General features: G+C 35.3%; 1 protein-coding gene across 1 annotated transcript in view; it reads right to left on the bottom strand.

Moving 5' to 3' along the window:
- LOC118009784 (disintegrin and metalloproteinase domain-containing protein 18-like) overlaps positions 1-19,948 on the bottom strand; it is a 188,548-nt gene that overhangs the window by 88,384 nt on the left and 80,216 nt on the right. The window contains exon 15 of the mRNA XM_035003823.1: positions 9,932-10,121. Within this exon, the coding sequence (XP_034859714.1) occupies positions 9,932-10,121 (190 nt within the window). The remainder of the gene's footprint in view (positions 1-9,931; positions 10,122-19,948) is intronic.

Raw genomic sequence — 19,948 nt, 5'->3', positions numbered from 1 at the left:
ATCTATCTATCTATCTATCTATCTATCTATCTATCTATCTATCTATCATCTATCTATCATCTATCTATCATCTATCTATCTATATCTATCATCTATCTATCATCTATCATCTATCTATTATATATATATGAAACAACATAAAGAGAAATTAAGGAATTGATCCCATGTACAATTGCACCCAAAACAGTAAGATACCTAAGGGTGTCTTAAGGTGATACCTAGGGGTATCTTAAGGTGATACCTAGGGGTATCAAAGAGGTGAAGGACCTATACTCTGAAAACTATAAAACACCGATGAAAGAAATTGAAGACGACACAAAAAAATGTAAAGACATTCCATGCTCATGGATTGAAAACACATATATTGTTAAAATGTTTATATTACCCAAAGCAATCTACACATTTAATGCAATCCCTATCAAAATACCAACAGTATTTTTCACAGAGCTAGATCAAACAATCCTAAAATTTATTTGGAACCACAAAAGACCCTGAATAGTCAAAGTGATCTTGAAAAAGAAAAGCAAACCGGGAGGCATCACAATTCCAGACTTCAAGTTATATTACAAACTATAGTAATCAAAGCAGTATAGTAGTGGCACAAAAATAGACACATAGATCAATGGAACAGCATAGAAAATCCAGAAAGAAACCCACAATTATATGGTCAATCAATTTTTTTTAAAGATTTTATTTATTTATTTGAGAGAGAGAGAATGAGAGACAGCATGAGAAGGAGGAAGGTCAGAGGGAGAAGCAGACTCCCCGCTGAGCAGGGAGCCCGATGCGGGACTCAATCCCTGGACTCCAGGATCATGACCTGAGCCGAAGGCAGTCGCTTAACCAACTGAGCCACCCAGGCGCCCTGGTCAATCAATTTTTGACAAAGCAGGAAAGAATATCCAGTGGGAAAAAGACAGTTTCTTAAGTAAGTGGTGTTGGGAAAACTGGACAGCAACATTCAAAAGAATGAAACTGGACCACTTTCTTACACCACACACCAAAATAAATTCAAAGTGAAACCCATAAAAATCTTAGAAGAGAAGACAACCAATAACTTTGACATTAGCCATAGCAACTTCTTTCTAGATATGTCTCCTGAGGCAAGGGGAAACAAAGGCAAAAAATAAACCATTGGTACTACATCAAAATTAAAAGCTTCTGCACAGTAAAGAGAATAATCAACAAAACTACAAGGCAGCCCACAGAAAGGGAGAAGATATTTGCAAATGACATATCCAATAAAGGGTTAGTATCCAAAATTTATAAGGAACTGATATAACTCAACACCCAAAAAAGAAATAATCTAATTTAAAAATGGGCAGAAGACATGAACAGAGATTTCTCCATAGAAGACACACAGACGGTCAACAGACACATGAAAAGATGCTCAACATCACTTATCATCAGGGAAATGCAAATCAAAACTACAATGAGATATCACCTCACACCTGTCAGAATGTCTAAAATCAACAACATAAGAAACAACAGGTGTTGTTTAGGATGTGGAGAAAAAGAAATACTCATGTAGTGTTGGTGGGAATGTAAACTGGTACAGCCACTGTGGAAAACAATATGGAGGTTCCTTTAAAAGTTGCTTCATTTCTATCATGGTTTTCAATATTCTTCTAGCACCCACAAACTTCCTGTTTCTATAGTCACACCTACATTTTATTTGATACAACTGCACCATATATTTGTAGGTGCCCAAATCTCTATCACTTATATATTGCTGTATAACATATTACCCACTGAATTAATAGCATTAAATAACACACATATATCAGAGTTTCTGCAGGTCAGGAATCTAAATATATATTAGCTGGGTTCTCCAGTCTCTGATAAAGCTATTATCAAGGTATCATCTGGGATTCCTGTCTCATCTGAAAGTCTGACTTGTAAATATTCTCTTCAGAGCTTGCTCATGTGGTTTTTGGCAGAATTCAGTTTCTTACAGGCTGTTAAATTGAGAGTCTCACTGCTTCACTGACCACGATTGCTTTTCCATGTGCGATTCTCCATCATGGTAGCTTGTTTCAGCAAAGCAAGCAATCTGAGAAGGCAAGAGAGAGTGCATGCACAACAGAAGTCACTCTTTTTTAACCTAATCTTGTAAATGACATCCTATAATGTTTGCCATAATCCATTTGTTAGAAACAAGCCACTATATCCAGCCCAAATACAAAGGAAGGAGATTACAAAAAGGAGTGAATAACAGGAAGTGGGATCATTGGAAACATTTTAGAAGCTGTCTACCACAACAAGCAGTTTCCCCAAGGGAATAGGATTGCTGGCTCCAGGTATAACAATTAGCTAGGACTTCTGTAAGATGGTAGCATATGAATATCCTAAAACCACAACCTTTTATGGAGACATCAACTCTACAGCTACATATGGATCATACCTCTGAAAAAGATTTGAAAACTAGATAAACTGTTTCTCCATAACAAAGGATACAAAGACCAGATCAAAATGGGTAGGAAGGCAGAAATATCATCTCACCAAAAACTGCCATGCCATGGCATCCCACAATAAGGATGGATCTCACCAGTCTAGTGTTTCTCCTGGAGCAGCAAGGGGTTGGTGCTCCCACAATAGTCATCTCAACCCTAGGGATCTGTGCTGGAAACACAAACCCCCAAAATATATGGCTTAGAAAACCAAAGAGACTGATGCCCAAGGGACCCAAGTGCTCTACAAACCTGAGATTCCCCTTTTAAAGAGCTTACATATGGTCTCACTCAGCTAAAATCCAGCAAAACCAACCAAACAAAAACAAACACAAAATCCCCTAGCAGTTTGAAAAGCATTATGAATATATGTGAAGGAGATTCATTTGCTAATTCAAAAGTCTCTGGTGGAGGAGACTTCCTTGGAGTCAGAGGCATGGGCAGATACCATTTCTGCACTCTGCTTCTATCCTGTTAGCACGGGGAGGAAGTTCAGATACAGCACATTCCCTCCACCTTGCCAAGACAAGAAAGGGTCATCATTTAACTACTATCCTACTGCCTTACTGAAGTCTGGTCGTGCAGGCAGTTGTAGCACTCTCCCTCTATCTGGCTCGGGCAAGTGAACATGAACATTCTCATGCTCACTAGATAAAATCAGTGAGCATGGACAATTCTGACACTCCTCTGCTCTCTGGCTGGGGCTGGGGAGAGCAAGTGGCTGTGGCATTCTCCCACTCTGAAACTAAAGCCAGCATACACACACAGATAAGGACTCTCAGCTACAACCTGACCTATGGAAATGTGCAGTTAAGATATATTATCACTACCTTTCTTAAGCCAGCAAACATGCTCTAATCCCTATACTCTCCAACTATATATGTAAATCTAGTAGGCATGGATAATCCACACAAGGAATGCCCTTTGATCTACCTGGCTCTGGTGGCCAAGGAGGCTGGTATTCCTAAGCTCCATGGGAATGTGAAAATTGGAAATGCAGTTCTTGGTTGTTCACCACACCCAGGTTACTACACAGACAACAGACTGAAACACAACCCCAGTCTTCCTGTGGAAAAAGCCTATTTATGAAGTATGGAGCTTCAGCCTGAGGGACAGTCTTCAAATTTCTTCCACATGTAGAGGCTAAGGAACCACTCCAGGAAATGTAAGCAGGGAGACACCATCCTTGCACACATTCTGGGCCTCACTACAGCTCAAAGAGACCTCACAGGAAGGAGCATATGCACTTATCTGCAACCTCAATTTTTGCAGCTATCACCAAAAGGACACTTCCAGCTTTCCTGGACTGGCCTCCAGCAGGGATTATAACTGCAGTCCCATAGGACTGTACATATATGTTTATATTTTACATATTTACATATTTGCCTAAGGGTCTGGTTTCCAATCAACCTGAAACTAGGTGCTAAATGAGATTCCTCTCATTGAATATTGAGAGGTCTTGGCACACTCTCAAAAAATAGGGATGAATCAAGAAAAAATCAGGTGGTTAGATAATCACAAAGGTTTGAGAGATAATCAAGAGCTAGGATAAGGTTGAAAAAGAAAGTTGATCGTGTACAAAAAGCCACCCCTTCAAGATTGAGAGAAGTGGCTGTTTTATTTAATACATAGAAATAAACACAGAGGGTCAAGCAAAATTAGGAAACAGAGAACTATAACCCAAAATAAAGAACAAGAAAAAAAAAAAAAACACAGGAAAAGAGTCCTAAATGATATGAAGATAAGTAACCTACCAGATAAGGGATTCAAAATAATGGTTGTAAAATGCTCACTGAACTTGGGAGAAGACTGGATGAACACAATGAGAAAGTCAGCAACAAAAAAGAAAATGTAAGAATACCAAATAAAAGTCACAGAGTGAAGCATACAATGACTAAAAAAAAAATTCACAAGAGGTTTTAACAACAGATTGGGTGAAGCAGAAGAATGGATTAGCAAACTGGAAGACAAAGCAATGGAACTCATCCAGACAGAACAGCAAAAAGAAAAAAAAAGACCTTTAAAAAAAGAAGAAAACTTAAGAGACCTTTGAGACAACATGAAGCAGAATAACATTTGCATTATTGGTGTTCCAGAAGGGGAACAGAGAGACCAAGGTACAGAAAACTTATTTGAGAATACAACTGAAATTTTTCCTAACAAAGGGAAGGAAACAGACATCCAGGTCTAAGAAACTCAGAGAGTTCAAAATAAGATGAACCTAAAGCAATTAACCAAGACACATCATAATTAAAATGATCCAGCAGGGGTGCCTGGGTGGCTCAGTCGTTATGCGTCTGCCTTTGGCTCAGGTCATGATCCCAGGGTCCTGGGATCGAGCACTGCATCAGGCTCCTTGCTCCGCGGGAAGCCTGCTTCTCCCTCTCCCACTCCCCTTGCTTGTGTTCCCTCTCTCACTGTGTCTCTCTCTGTCAAAAAATGAATAAAATCTTAAATAAATAAATAAATAAATAAATAAATAAATAAATAAATAAATAAATAAATAAATAAATAAAATGATCCAGCAATTGCACTATTGGGTGTTTACCTAAAGAACACAAAAATACTAACTCAAAGGGATAAATGCAGTCCAATATTTATAGCAGCATTATCTACAATAGCCAAACTATTGAAAAGCCCAAGTGTCCATCAACTGATGAATAGATAAAGATGATGTGGTATATATATATACCATGGAATATTATTCAGCCATAAAAAATGAAATCTTGTCACTTGCAACAACGTGGAAAGAAATAACAGAAATTAAAATGACAGGAAACCTACAGTAGTAAAAATCTCACTGCAAAAAATTAATAAAGGTAGTCAATTAACAGTTATAAAGCTACTATGAATGTTAAAAGATAAAAATAGTAAAATTAACTAAATCTGCAATAATTAGTTAAGGGATAACAATAAAAAAGATGTAAGATGTGACACCAAAAACATAAAATGTGGGAAGCAAAAATTTAAAGTTTTAGAATGTATTAAAATTTAAGTTACTATACATAGGAGGATATATTATATATATATAGTTGCTATACATATTTTGCCTTATGGTAACCAGAAGGCAAAAATTTATAGTAAACATGCAGAAGAAAATGAGAAAGAAATGTAAACATAACACTTAAGAAAGTTATCAAAACACCAAGGGAAAAGAAGAGAAAGAAAAGGAGACAAACTACAATAACAGCCAGAAGACAATGAATGAAATAGGAATAAGTACATATGCATCAATAGTTACATTATATGTAAATGGTCTAAAAACTTTAATCAAAAGGCAGAGAGTTACTGAATGGATAAAATAACAAAACACATCTATATATTGCCTACAAAGGATTTATTTCAGAAGTAAGGACACACATACTGAAAATGTAGGAATGGAAAAAGATAGCTTAGGCAAATGGAAACAAGAAGAAAGCTGGTATAGCCATATTCATATCAGACAAATAGACTTTATTTTTTTATTTTAATTCCAGTATAGTTAATATACAGTGTTATATTAGTTTCAGCTATACAATATAGTGATTCAACAGAACCATATGTTACTCAATGCTCATTAATTATAGTCTTTTTTATTAACATTTTTATTTTTTTATTAATGTATTGTTTCAGGAGTACTAGTCTGTGATTCATCAGTCTTACACAATTCACAGCACTTACCATAGCACATACCCTCCCCAGTGTCTATCCCCCAGCCACCCCATCCCTCCCACCCCAGACAAATAGACTTTAAACAAAGGCTATAATAAAAGACAAAGAGAGGCACTATAGAATGATAAAGGGGTCAATCAAGCAAGAAGATGTAATGTTTATAAATATATATGCACCCAATATAGAAACACCAAAACACATAAAGCAAATATTAATAGAACTAAAAGGAGAAACTGATGAATACAATAAGAGTAGGACACTTTAACATCCCACTAAAATCAATGAATCCATCATCCAGGCAGAAAATCAAAAAAGGAAACCTTAGCATTAAACATCACATAGACCAGATGGACTTAAAAGATATATAGAGAATATTCCATCCAAAAGGAGCAAAATAAACATCTTTCTCAAGTGCATATGGAATATTCTTCAAGATAGATCACATGTTATGCATGAAACAAGACTCAATAAATTCAAGAAAACTGAAATCATATTAAGCCAAGATGTCCATCGACAGATGAATGGATAAAGAAGATGTAGTATATATATACAATGGAATAATCTGCGGCCATCAAAAGGAATGAAATCTTGCCATTTGCAACGACGTGGATGGAAGTGGAAGGTATTATGCTGAGCGAAATAAGTCAATCAGAGAAAGACATGTATCATATGATCTCACTGATATGAGGAATTCTTAATCTCAGGAAATAAACTGAGGGTTGCTGGAGTGGTGGGGGGTGGGAGGGATGGGGTGGCTCGTGATAGACATTGGGGAGGGCATGTGCTATGGTGAGCGCTGTGAATTGTGTAAGACTGTTGAATCAGGGCGCCTGAGTGGCTCAGTTGGTTAAGCGACTGCCTTTGGCTCAGGTCATGATCCTGGAGTCCCTGGATCGAGTGCCGCATCGGGCTCCCTGCTCGGCAGGGAGTCTGCTTCTCCCTCTGACCCTCCTCCCTCTCATGCTGTCTCTCGTTCCCTCTCTCACAAATAAATAAAATCTTAAAAAAAAAAAAAAGACTGTTGAATCACAGACCTGTACCTCTGAAACAATTAATACATTATATGTTAAAAAAAAACCAGAAGAAGTTAATAGGAAGGGAAAAATTAAGGTGGGGAAATTGGAGGGGGAGATGAACCATGAGAGACAATGGACTCTGAGCAACAAACTGAAGGTTCTAGAGGAGAGGGGGATGGGGGGATGGGTTAGCCTGGTGATGGGTATTAAAGAAAGCATGTACTGAATGGAGCACTGGGTGTTATATGGAAATAATGAATCATGGTACACTACATCCAATATAATGATGTAATGTATGGTGATTTACATAACATAATAAAAAAAACTACAGGACATTGATGAATGAAATTGAAGAAGACACAAATAAATGGAAAGATATTCTGTGCTCATGCAGTGGTAGAATAAATACTGTTAAAATATCAATACTACACAAAGCAATCTGCAGATTAAATGAAATCCCTATCAAATCTCCAAAGGCATTCATCACCAAAATGAAAACAAAAATAATTTTAAAATCTGTATGAATTCACAGAAGACAGTGAACTGACAAAACAATCCTCAAAAAGAATAACAAGGCTGGAGATACCACATTTTCCATGTTCAAACTAGACTACAGAGCTGTAGCAAATAAAACAGTGTGGTTCAGAAATCAAAATAGGCATATAAACCAATGGAACAGAATAGGGAGCCTATGCATATATAGTCAATTAATTTACAATGAAGGAGACAAAAATATACATTAGGAAAGTACAATGTCTTCAAAATATGGTGTTAGGAAAACTAATAGCTACATTTAAAAGAATAAAACTGGACCACCATCTTAAAATGTACAAAGATTAACTCAAAATATATTAAAGACTTGAATGTAATATCTGAAACCATAAAATTCCTAGAAGGAAACATAGGTGGTAAACTCTATGACACTGTCTTAAAGATTTTTCTTTGAATCTGACATCAAAGGCAAGAGAAATAAAAGCAGAAATAAACAAATGGGACTACATTAAACTAAAAAGCTTTTGCACAGTGAAGGAAACCATCTGAAAAATAAAAAGGCAACCTACTGAAAAAAGATATTTCCAAATAATATGTTAATTAAGGGGCTCAAATCAAAATATATAAAGAACTCATATAACTCAATAACAGAAAAAATTCTGATTAAAAAATGGAAAAAGAATCTGAATACATTTTTCCAAAAAAGGTATAGAGATGGCTAACAGGCACATGGAAAGATGCTCAACATCATTACTCATCAGGGTAATACAAATCAAGACTACAATGAGTTATCACCGTACAGATGTCAGAATGGCTAGAATAAAAAAGACAAGAAATAACAAGTGTTGGTGAGGATATGGAGAAAAGGAATATCTTGTGCACTATTTGTAGGAATGTAAATTCGTGAAAACCCTATGAAAAATAGTATGGAGTTTCCTCAAAATATTAAAGATAGAACTACCATATGATCTAGTAATTCCACTACTGGATATCTATCTGAAGAAAATAAAAATACTAATTCAAAAAGGTACATGTACCCCCCTCTGTTGATTGCAGCATTAGCCAAGATATGGAAGCAACCCAATGTTCACCCATAAATGAGTGGATAAAGAAGATGTGGTATATATCTACAATACATTACTACTTAACCACAAAAATAATGAAATCTTGATATTTGTGACAACGTGGATGAAACTTAAGGGTATTATGCAAGTGAAATAAGAGAGAGAAAAAACAAATACCATATGATTTCACCTATCTGTGGAATCTAAAAATCAAAACAATCAAAATAAAACCCAGACTTACAGTCACAGAGAACAGATTGGTGGCTGTCAGAGGGGAAGGGTTTGGGTACGGCAAAAGAGATGAAGAGGATTAAAAAGTACAAGCATAGAGGTATAAAATAAGTCATGAGGATATAATGCACAGCATGAGGAATATAGTCAATAATATATTGTAGGTGATGGACTGTAGACTTATTGTGGTGATCATCTCACAATGTGTACATCAAATTATTATGTTGTACATCTGAAACTAATATTTGTGTCAAACATACCTCAACAAAAAATAAATGAACATACAGTATAAAATTTAAAAAATGGCTAATTGATTCACCATTTCAAGGTTTTGTTTTATTTTTAATTCAACAAGTAAGTTTGAATGTCATTTCTATGTAGCACACTGATTTACAATTACTACTTTAAATCTGAGATGACTTATAGTTTCTGGAATGTGTGCACTTGTACTTCCAAACTGACTAACAGCCTCTGAACCATCTTTGTTCTCCCTTTATTTTATGACCATATAAGTGCAAATGCTCATATGTATGTATATACGCATATGGACGTAAGCTTGTGTATCACTGTAACCATGCTTTCCTGGTATAGACTTCTTGTTTGGTTCTTCTAAACCTCTCACAATTATACTTTGATTATAAATGTAAACCGATGGTTTAAGAAATATAAAAGCTCAGTTATGTTTCTTTGTGAAGCAGGAAAAACTGGAAGCTCAGAATTCTATGATTAAAATTTGTTAGAATTCAAAGATCTAATTAAAAATCACCTCTCATTTTAGTGGAATGTTGTGCTTAAAAGACATACATATCTTCTCATATGAGGATCAATGATTGGTTATAACATCCAAAAAGCAAAGTCATTGAATAACTGAGACCTAGTTTAATTATCTTTTCAATATTGTATGGGAAATAATTGGCAGCACCAGGTTCAAATCCATTCAGTATAACTGTGATAGTCATCATGGAATATAGTATTTGATAATTACATAATTTAACACAGCTAAATATAAATGAACATGTTTCGTTACCATTTGTGTACCACAAACAGTGCCATCAGCCACATAGGCATAATCTCTTCCATCTGATCTCACTGATGACCCAGTAGTTATAGATATGCATACATGCCCTTGAATATATGAATAAACTGCAGATTGAATATCATTTTTATAAGTATTCTTCTGTGGCCAAACACAAGCTAATTTTCCACAGAGAACATCCCTGAAATGAAAAACAAAATTCCTTATCATTTTGCCTTTTAATGTTACCAACTTCCAAATAAGTGTTATATTACTTATAATACTTATGTTTAATAGATGGTATAAAACCTTTGACAGAAAAAAAGGCCAAGATAACATTATCCTATGGTGCAAAACAACTGAATACAATCCAATCGATTAGCACTGTAACTGAATTGAAAACTGTATACTAAACTCAAATTTGCAGTCATAACTTCATTTTCTATTTCAGAACTTAACTTTTTGTCTAGCCTCCAGTTGACCCTAGCACGTTCATCATAGTTTACCACATTCTTTGGGAAAATTCATCACCTGCCTCCACTTTGATATAGCTTGGCCAGTCTGGTCATTTGTTACCCAACATTTCCTGAGAGTAGCTAGCTGCATTTATTAACTCTATGTATCTTTTGAGCCCCTTCTGTTAATGTCCATTGTCCTTACCACGAACTTTAATCAGTACATCTCTGTAGTATACAGACTCTTCATTTTGATCCCAAGATTTTTCCAACATGCTGATACTTCCAGTGGTTCTGCACTTCTCTCTTGAGAATTAAGGAACTTTGAGATCTCCTTTATGCCACAAGCATACAAAACATTATCCCAAAACAGTTTATTTAGCCATTCATAATCTATCACTGGGTAGAATATTGGCTTCTCTAAGGCTTACAATATTCCTAGACTATGCCCTGGAAAGTAATCTATGTCATTTCTTGCTCCTGGAGTCACTCAGATCTATCAATTCTCATTTTCAATGGAAACAACTATTCTTAACTATTGATATGTGCTTGTCAGGTATGTCATTATTATTTCTTCAAAAGTCTTCTCTTAGAAAATTTTATTCATTTGTCCTAAAAGACCATTTCAGGTTCTTTTAACATCACAGAGATTAGGTTAATGGCACAATGAGGAAAGATTCAAGTGAAATTGGGAGCCAAAATCTAAATCTATTTTCAAGCTTTTCTCCTTCCCAGCATAAGTTGTCTATCTTAGATCTAGATACTTCTTTTGGTTGTGGCTCCACTCTCTTTCCATGGCATATATCTTAAACCAGCTTTGCATAGTAGGTCTCTTTCTAGTCAGGCTATTGATTACAAACACTTCCTCCCAAAGTCCTTTTTCTTGGAATTTGTATTTATGGTTGAATTCTTGGAACTAACAGGGTTTTCTTTTCTGGAAAGGAATCAGTCTGCTTAAGCAGGTGAATTGTGTTAGAGATTTTATTTTAGAAAATATATGCATCATGATTATCTCAGATGAAATCTGGATAAGTCCTGCTTGCTAGAGTTTCTCCTACCTTTTCTGTCCATACTTTCACAAATAATCTTAGACCAAGGGTAGTTGACATGCCTTCTGTTCATCAGGGAGAGAGATAAGGCATGGCTGGTTTATCACTACCTCCTATTTTTGTTGACATCTACTGTGGTGTAACTCAGTCTGCCTGATCACTGGTGCTCTGTATCTAACAAGGGGTGACTGATTAAATCTTGTCTTATGGAGATTATATGGGTCTTCTTATCAGATCTACCCTCATCACTATTTTGTGATCTATTAGTCTTGCATTGGGGCATGTGGGAAATTCTGCATTCTCTACATGTCATACTTAATTTATAGTAAACTCAGTTGGATGCAAAGTGGTGGATACTCTTAGTCCCACCCAACTAGATAGTTTCTTCAGCTATTTATAATCTTCATAAAGGAACCAAAGTTTTTTTTTTTTTTATAAGCATGCTGAGTGTAGTGCTTACCAAAGAATTTTACATTTTTTCCTGACCATGTCTTTGGAGGTTAAGGAAAATCCTGCTTCTCCCTAGATCACTTGACCCTGAATGTTTTTATATTCTCTCCCCATTCCCTTAGTTCTTGAATTTGGATCTATAACTACTTTTTAAGCCACTTTAAGTTATAATTAACATCTACAAAGCTATACATATTTAATGTAAGCAATGTGATGAATTTGGGGATAAACACACACTCATCATCAAGGACGTAAACGTATCCACCACTTCCCAAAGTTTCCTCCTGCCTTTGAATAATAACAATAATAATAATAATTTTATTTATTATTATATTATTTTAAAATATTTTGTGGCAAGAACACTTAATATAACTACTACCACTTAGCAAATTTTAAGTATACAATACCATATTTTTAATTGTAGTAACTATGTTGTGTAGTAGATCTCCAGAATGTATTTGTTACTATACTTTTCCAGCTTTATTGGGTTAAAATTGACAAACTTTTAAGACATTTAAAGTGTACAAAGTGATGATTTCATATATGTATATATTGTGATTGTCCCCATTAACTTAATTAACACATTTATCACTTCATTTATTTATCCTTTTTGTGTGTGAGAACATTTAAGTTCTACTCTCTTACCAAATTTCAATTATATAATACAATGTTATCAATTATAGTCACCATATTATACATCAGATCCTTGGACTTTATTCATCTTAAAACTGAAAACTGGTATCCTTTTATTAACTTATCTCTATTTCTCACTGGCAACTATTTTTCTACTCTCTGTTTATATGAGTTTAATTTTTTTTTATTCCACATAAAAGTGATACTATTTAGTATTTGTCTTTTGCTCCTTTCACTTAGCATACAGATGTCCAGGTTCAACCATGTTGTCACAGATGACAAGATTTCCTTCTTTTTAAAGCTGAACAATATTTCATTGTATACATAGCACTTTTCTGATCCATTTATCTATTGCTGGACATGTAGATTTTTTCCATACCTTGGCTATTATGAATAATGCTGTAATTAAATCTCCTCAAAATAACTGATTTCATTTCTTTTGGTTATACAGTTAGAAGTGAGATTGCTAGATCATAAGGTGGTTCTATTTTTAATTTACTGAGGAAACTCCAAATTATTTTTCATAATGGCTGTACCAGTTTAAATTCCCATAAACACTATATGAGGGTTCCCTTTTCTCCACATCTTTGCTGGTGTTATCCATTGTCTTTTTATGATAGTCATCCTAACAGATGTGATTTGATATTTTATTGTAGTTTTGATATGCATTTCCTTGATGATTTAGTGATGCTGAATACCTTCTCATGTACTTGTTGGCCATTCACATATCCTTGGAAAAATGTTTGTTCCAGTCCTTTGTCCATTAAAAAAAATGGAAGAGTTGGAAGATTTCTTGCATATTTTAAATATTACTCCTTATCAGATACTTGGTTTGCAAAGATTTTCTTCCATTCCATAGTTTGCATTTTCCTTTTGTGGATGATTTCATTTGCTAAGTTGAAGCTTTTTAGTTTGTTGTACTCCTACTTGTGTAATTTTTCTTTTGCTGCCTTTGCTTTCAGTGACAGTAAAAATTCATTGCCAAGACCACTGTTAAGGAAATTATTATGGATATTTTCCTCTAGGAGTTTTACAGATTCATATCTTAAATTCAAGTCTTTTTTCCACTTTAGTTGATATTTGTGTATGGTATGAGATACAATCTAATTTTCCCAACATGATTTATTGAACAGACTATCATTTATCCATTGTATAATCTTGGTCCCTTTGTTGAAAATTAATCAATTGTGTGTGCATGTATTTATTTTTAGGCTGTCTATTCTGTTCCATTAATATGTGTCAGTCTTTATGCCAATATCATACTCTTTTAATTATTATAGTTTTTTTTAATAACTATAGTTTTTTGATACACTTTGAAATCAGGAAGTGTGATGCCTTATTTTTCATTCTCAATATTGCTCTGGCTCTTTGGGGTCTTTTTGGTTTCATATAATTTAAATTTTTTTTCTATTTCTGTAAAAAATGACATTAGAATTTTGATAGGGATTACATTGAATCTGTAGATAGCTTTGGGTAGTACAGATATTTTAACAATATTAATTCTTCCAATCCATCACAGAGAATATCTTTATATTTATTGTGGGTTCTTCAATTTATTTTATCAATTTCTTATAGTTTTCAATATATATATATATATATATATATATATATATATCTTTCACTTCCTTGGATAAATTCATTTCTAAGTATTTTATTCTTTATGATGTTATAAAAGGGGTTATTAATTTCTTTTTCCAATAGTTCATTATCAGTGTATAGAAATGCAACTAATTTTTGTATATTGAAATTGTGTCCTGAAACTTTACTGAATTTGTTTACTAGCTCTAACATTTTTGTGGTTTCCCACATGTAAGATTATATCATCTACAACAGACAGTTTTACTTCTTTCTTTCTTATTTGGATGCCTTTTATTTTTTCTTTTTGCCTAATTGCTTTGGCTGGTACTTGCAGTATTATTTTGAATAGAAGTAATAAGAGAATTCATCCTTGTCTTGTTCTTGGTCTTGGAGGAAAAATTTTGAGCTACCACCATTAAGTATGATGTTAGCTGTGGGCTTGTCATATATGACTTTTATAATGTTGACGTACAATCCTTCTATACAAATATGTTTTTATAATAAAATGATGTTGAATTTTGTCAAATGATTTTTCTGTACCTATTAAGATAATCACATTATTTTTGTACTTTATTTTGTTAATGTGGTGTATCATAGTGATTGATTTGTGGAGGGTGAATCATCCCTGCATCACTGGAATAAATGTCACTTCATCATGATGTATGATCTTTTTAATGTAATTTTTTTTTCTTTTTTTTTAGAGAGAGAGCTCACAAGAGTGGAGGGGCAGAGAGAGAATCTTAAGAAGGCTCCATGCTGATTGAGCCCCAATTCAATTTCACAATCCTGAGATCATGACCCGAGCTGAAATCAAGGGTTGGGTGCTCAACCAACTGAGTCACCCAGCCATCCCCCTTTTAATGGACTCTTTAATTAATTTTCTAAAATTTCTTGAGGATTTTTGCATCTATGTTCATCAGGGGTATTGGTCTATTATTTCTCTTCTTATAATATCCTTGCCAGTGGGGCTTTGTTATTAGAGTAATACTAGCCTTGTAAAATGATTTCAGAAGGGTTTTTCCCTCTTCTGATTTTTACAAGATTTTGAAAAGGATTGTTATTAATTATTTAAATGCTTGTTAGAACTCACTAATGGAGCCATCTGGGTCTGGAATTTTGTTTTTGGGGAGGTTTTTGATTAATGATTCAATCTCATTTGTTTTGGTTAGTTAAGATTTTTTTATTCATTCATGATTCAGTTGGTAGATTGTATGTGTCTACGTTATTTATCCATTTCTTCTACCTTGTCCAATTTTGGGGCATAAAACTGTTCATAGTTATTTCTTATGATTCTTTTTGCTTCTCTGATGTCAGTTATAATGTCTTCTCTTTCATTTCTAATTCTAGCTATTTGAGTCATATTTCTTTTTTCTTAGTAGATCTAGCTAGTGGTTGGATGATTTTATTTACCTTTTTAAAACATCAACTGTCAGAATCATTGGTCTTTTCTATTGACTTTTTAGTCTCATTTCTTTCCACTCTATGCTATTTTCTTTCTTCCACTCAAGTTATACATCAGTTATTCTTCTTTTTCTAGTATTTGAGGTGTAATTTAGGTTGTTTATTTCAGATCTTTCTTCTATTTAATGTAGAGATTTATCACAATAAACTTCCTTCTTACAGCTGCTTTGCTACATCAAACATTCTGGTATGTTGTGTATACATTTTCATTTTTTCAAGGTATTTTTTAAAAATTTTTATTGTTATGCTAATCACCATACATTACATCGTTAGTTTTTGATGCTGTTCCATGATTCATTGTTTGTGCATAACACACAGTGCCCCATGCAGAATGTGCCCTCTTTAATACCCATCACCAGGCTAACCCATCCTTCCTCCCACCCCCCCTCCCCTCTAGAACCCTCAGTTTGTTTTTCAGAGTCCATTGTCTCTCATGGTTCGTCTCCCTCTCCGATTCCACCCCCGGCTTCATTCTTCCCCTCCTGCTATCTTCTTTTTCTTTTTTTTCCCCTTAACATATATTGCATTATTTGTTTCAGAGGTACAGATTTGTGATTCAACAGTCTTGCACAATTCACAGCGCTCACCATAGCACATACCCTCCCCAGGGTCTATCACTCAGCCACCCCATCCCTCCCACCCCCCACCACTCCAGCAACCCTCAGTTTGTTTGCTGAGACTAAGAATTCCTCATATCAGTGAGATCATATGATACATGTCTTTCTCTGATTGACTTATTTCACTCAGCATAAGACCCTCCAGTTCCATCCGCGTTGTTGCAAATGGCAAGATCTCATTCCTTTTGATGGCTGCATAATATTCCATTGTGTATATATATACCACATCTTCTTTATTTTGACTTCTTATTTCTTTGATGACTCATTGGTTGTTCAGTAGCATGTTGTTTGTTCCACACAAATTTGTGAATTTTCCAGTTTTCTTTTTTTAGATTTTTAGATTATTTATTTATTTATTCGACAGAGAGAGAGACAGCGAGAGAGGGAACACAAGCAAGGGGAGTAGGAAAGGGAGAAGCAGGCTTCCAGTGGAGCAGGGAGCCCAATGCAGGGCTGGATCCCAGGACCCTGGGATCATGACCTGAGCCGAAGGCAGACGCTTAATAACTGAGCCACCCAGGTGCCCCTATTTTCCAGTTTTCTTCTTGTAATTAATTTCTAGTTTCATACCATTGCAGTTGGAATAGATGTTTGATATTGTTTACATCTTCTTATATTTATTGACTTTTCTGTGGCCAAACATGCTCTCCTGAAGAAAGTCTATGTGCACTTACGAAGAATGTACTCTGCTGCTGCTGGAAGGAATGTTCAATAAATGTCTGTAAGTCCATCAGGTCCAATGTGTAGTTTAAGGTTGATATTTCCTTACTGATTTTCTGTCTGGATGATCTATCCATTGTTGAAAGTGGGGTATTGAAGTCCCCTACCATTATTGTATTGTTGTATATTTCTCCTTTCAATCTATTGATATTTGCTTTATATACTTTGGTGCTCCTAAGTTTGGTACATAACTATTTACTGTTACATTGCCTTGATGAATTGATCCCTTTATCATTATATAATGACTTGTTTGTCTCTTGTTATAGTCTTTGGCTTAAAGTCTTTTTGTGTGATATAAGTATAGTTATCTGTGCCTTTTCTCTTGGTTTTTTGTTTGTTTTGTTTTGTTTTTATTTGCATTTTGCATGGGTTACCTTTTTCCAATTTTCACTTTCACTCTGTGTGTTGTAAAGCTGCAGTCTCTTGTAGGCAGCATATTGCTGGGTCTTTTTTTTTTTTAAGATTTTATTTATTTATTTGAGAGAGAAAGAGAGCACAAGAAGAGGGAGGGGCAGAGGGAGACGCAGACTCCCAGCTGAGCAGAGAGACTGGTATCATGACCTAATCTAAAGGCAGATTTTTTTTTATTAGGTTATGTTATGTATGTCACCATACAGTACATCATTAGTTTTTGATGTAGTGTTCTATGATTCACTGGTTGCATATATCACACAGTGCTCCATGCAATACGTGACCTCCTTAATACTCATCACCATGCTCACACAACGCTCCACCCTTCTCCTCTCTAAAACCCTCAGTTTGTTTCCCAGAGTCCATAGTTTCTCATGGTTCGTCTCTCCCTCTGATTGGCCCCCCCTTCATTTTTTCCTTCCTTCTCCTAATGTTCTCCATACTATTCCTTATGTTCCACAAATAAGTGAAACCATATGATATTTGTCTTTCTCTGTTTGACTTAACCAAGTGAGCCACCAGGCACGCCTGTTGGGTCTTGTTTTATTATCCATTTAGCCATTCTGTGTATTTTGTTTGGAGAACATAGTCTATTTATATTTCAAATATTGTCTGATAGATAGGGACTTACTATTGCTATTTTGTAAATTGTTTTTTGGTTCTTTTGTAATTCCTTTGTTCCTCTCTTGCTGTTTCCCTCTGTGATTTGATTTGATTTTCTGTAGCTTTATGCTTTGATTCCATACAATTCTTTTTTATCTTATGGGCATCTACTTTGTTTTTGCTTTCTGTTTTCCATGAGGCTTACAAAAAATCAGCTTATATTTATAACAATTAATTTTAGCTGATAAAAACTGAACACACACAAAAGCTCTACAATTTTACTTCTCCTGCACATTTATATTTTTGAGCTCCCAACGTGTAATTTTTTTTACATCATTTATAAATTAACAACTTGTGGTAGTTATAGTCATTTTTAATTCGTTTGTCTTTTTTTATTTTATATTTTTTATTATCATGTTATGTTAATGACCATACATTACATCATTAGTTTTTTATGTAGTGTTCCGTGATTCATTGTTTGCATATAACACCCAGTGCTCCATTCAGAACGTGCCCTCCTTAATACCCATCACCAGGTTAGCCCATCCACCTACCCCCCTCCCCTCTAAAACCCTCAGTTTGTTTTTGAGAGTCCATAGTCTCTCATGGTTGGTCTCCCCCTCCGATTTCCCGCCCTTCATTCTCCCCTCCTGCTATCTTCTTCTTCTTCTTTTTCCTTTTTTTTCATTTTAACATATAATGTATTATTTGTTTCAGAGGTACAGGTCTGTGATTCAACAGTCTTACACAATTCACAGCGCTCACCATAGCACATACCCTCCCCAGTGTCTATCATCCAGCAACTCTATCCCTCCCACCCCCCACCACTGCAGCAACCCTCAGTTTGTTCCCTGAGATTAGGAAATCCTCATATCAATGAGATCATATGATACATGTCTTTCTCTGATTGACTTATTTCGCTCAGCGTAATACCCTCCAGTTCCATCTATGTCATTGCAAATGGCAAGATTTAATTCTTTTTGATGGCTACATAATATTCCATTGTATATATATATACCACTTCTTCTTTATCCATTCATCTGTCAATGGACATCTTGGCTCTTTCCACAGTTCGGCTATTGTGGACATTGCTGCTATAAACATCGGGGTGCACATACCCCTTAGGATCCCTACATTTGTATCTTTGGGGTAAATACCCAGTAGTGCAATTGCTGGATCATATGGTAGCTCTAGCTTCAACTTTTTGAGGAACCTCCATACTGTTTTCCAGAGTGGCTGCACCAGCTTGCATTCCCACCAACAGTGTAGGAGGGTTCCCCATTCTCCGCATCCCCACCAACATCTGTCCGTTCTTGACTTGTTATTTTTAGCCATTCTGACTGGTGTGAGGTGGTATCTCCTTGGGGCTTTGATTTGGATTTCCCTGATGCTGAGCGATGTTGAGCACTTTTTCATGAGTCTGTTGGCCATTTGGATGTCTTCTTTGGAAAAATGTCTGTTCATGTCTTCTGCCCATTTCTTGATTGGATCATTTGTTCTTTGGGTGTTGAGTTTCATAAGTTCTTTATAAATTTTGGATACTAGCCCTTTATCTGATATGTCATTTGCAAATATCTTCTCCCATTCTGTTGGTTGTCTTTTGGTTTTGTTGACTGTTTCTTTCGCTTTGCAAAAGCTTTTTATCTTGATGAAGTCCCCATAGTTCATTTTTGCCCTTGCTTCCCTTGCCTTTGGTGATGTTTCTAAGAAGAAGTTGCTGTGGCTCAGGTCAAAGAGGTTGCTGCCTGTGTTGTCCTTTAGGATTTTGATGGACTCCTGTCTCACATTGAGGTCTTTCAACCACTTTGAGTCTATTTTTGTGTGTGGTGTAAGGAAATGGTCCAGTTTCATTCTTCTGCATGTGGCTGTCCAATTTTCCCAACACCATTTGTTGAAGAGACTGTCTTTTTTCCATTGGACATTCTTTCCTGCTTTGTCAAAGATTAGTTGACCATAGAGTTGAGGGTCCATTTCTGAGCTCTCTATTCTGTTCCATTGATGTAAGTGTCTGTTTTTGTGCAAGTACCATACTGTCTTGATGATGACAGCTTT

This window comes from Mirounga leonina, unplaced genomic scaffold (assembly GCF_011800145.1).
Source record: "Mirounga leonina isolate KUSES-001 unplaced genomic scaffold, KU_Mleo_1.0 Mir_128, whole genome shotgun sequence".
NCBI classification, from domain to species: domain Eukaryota; kingdom Metazoa; phylum Chordata; class Mammalia; order Carnivora; family Phocidae; genus Mirounga; species Mirounga leonina.
The sequence above is the reverse complement of the archived record's forward strand: the minus strand, read 5'-3'. Positions and strand labels throughout refer to the sequence as shown.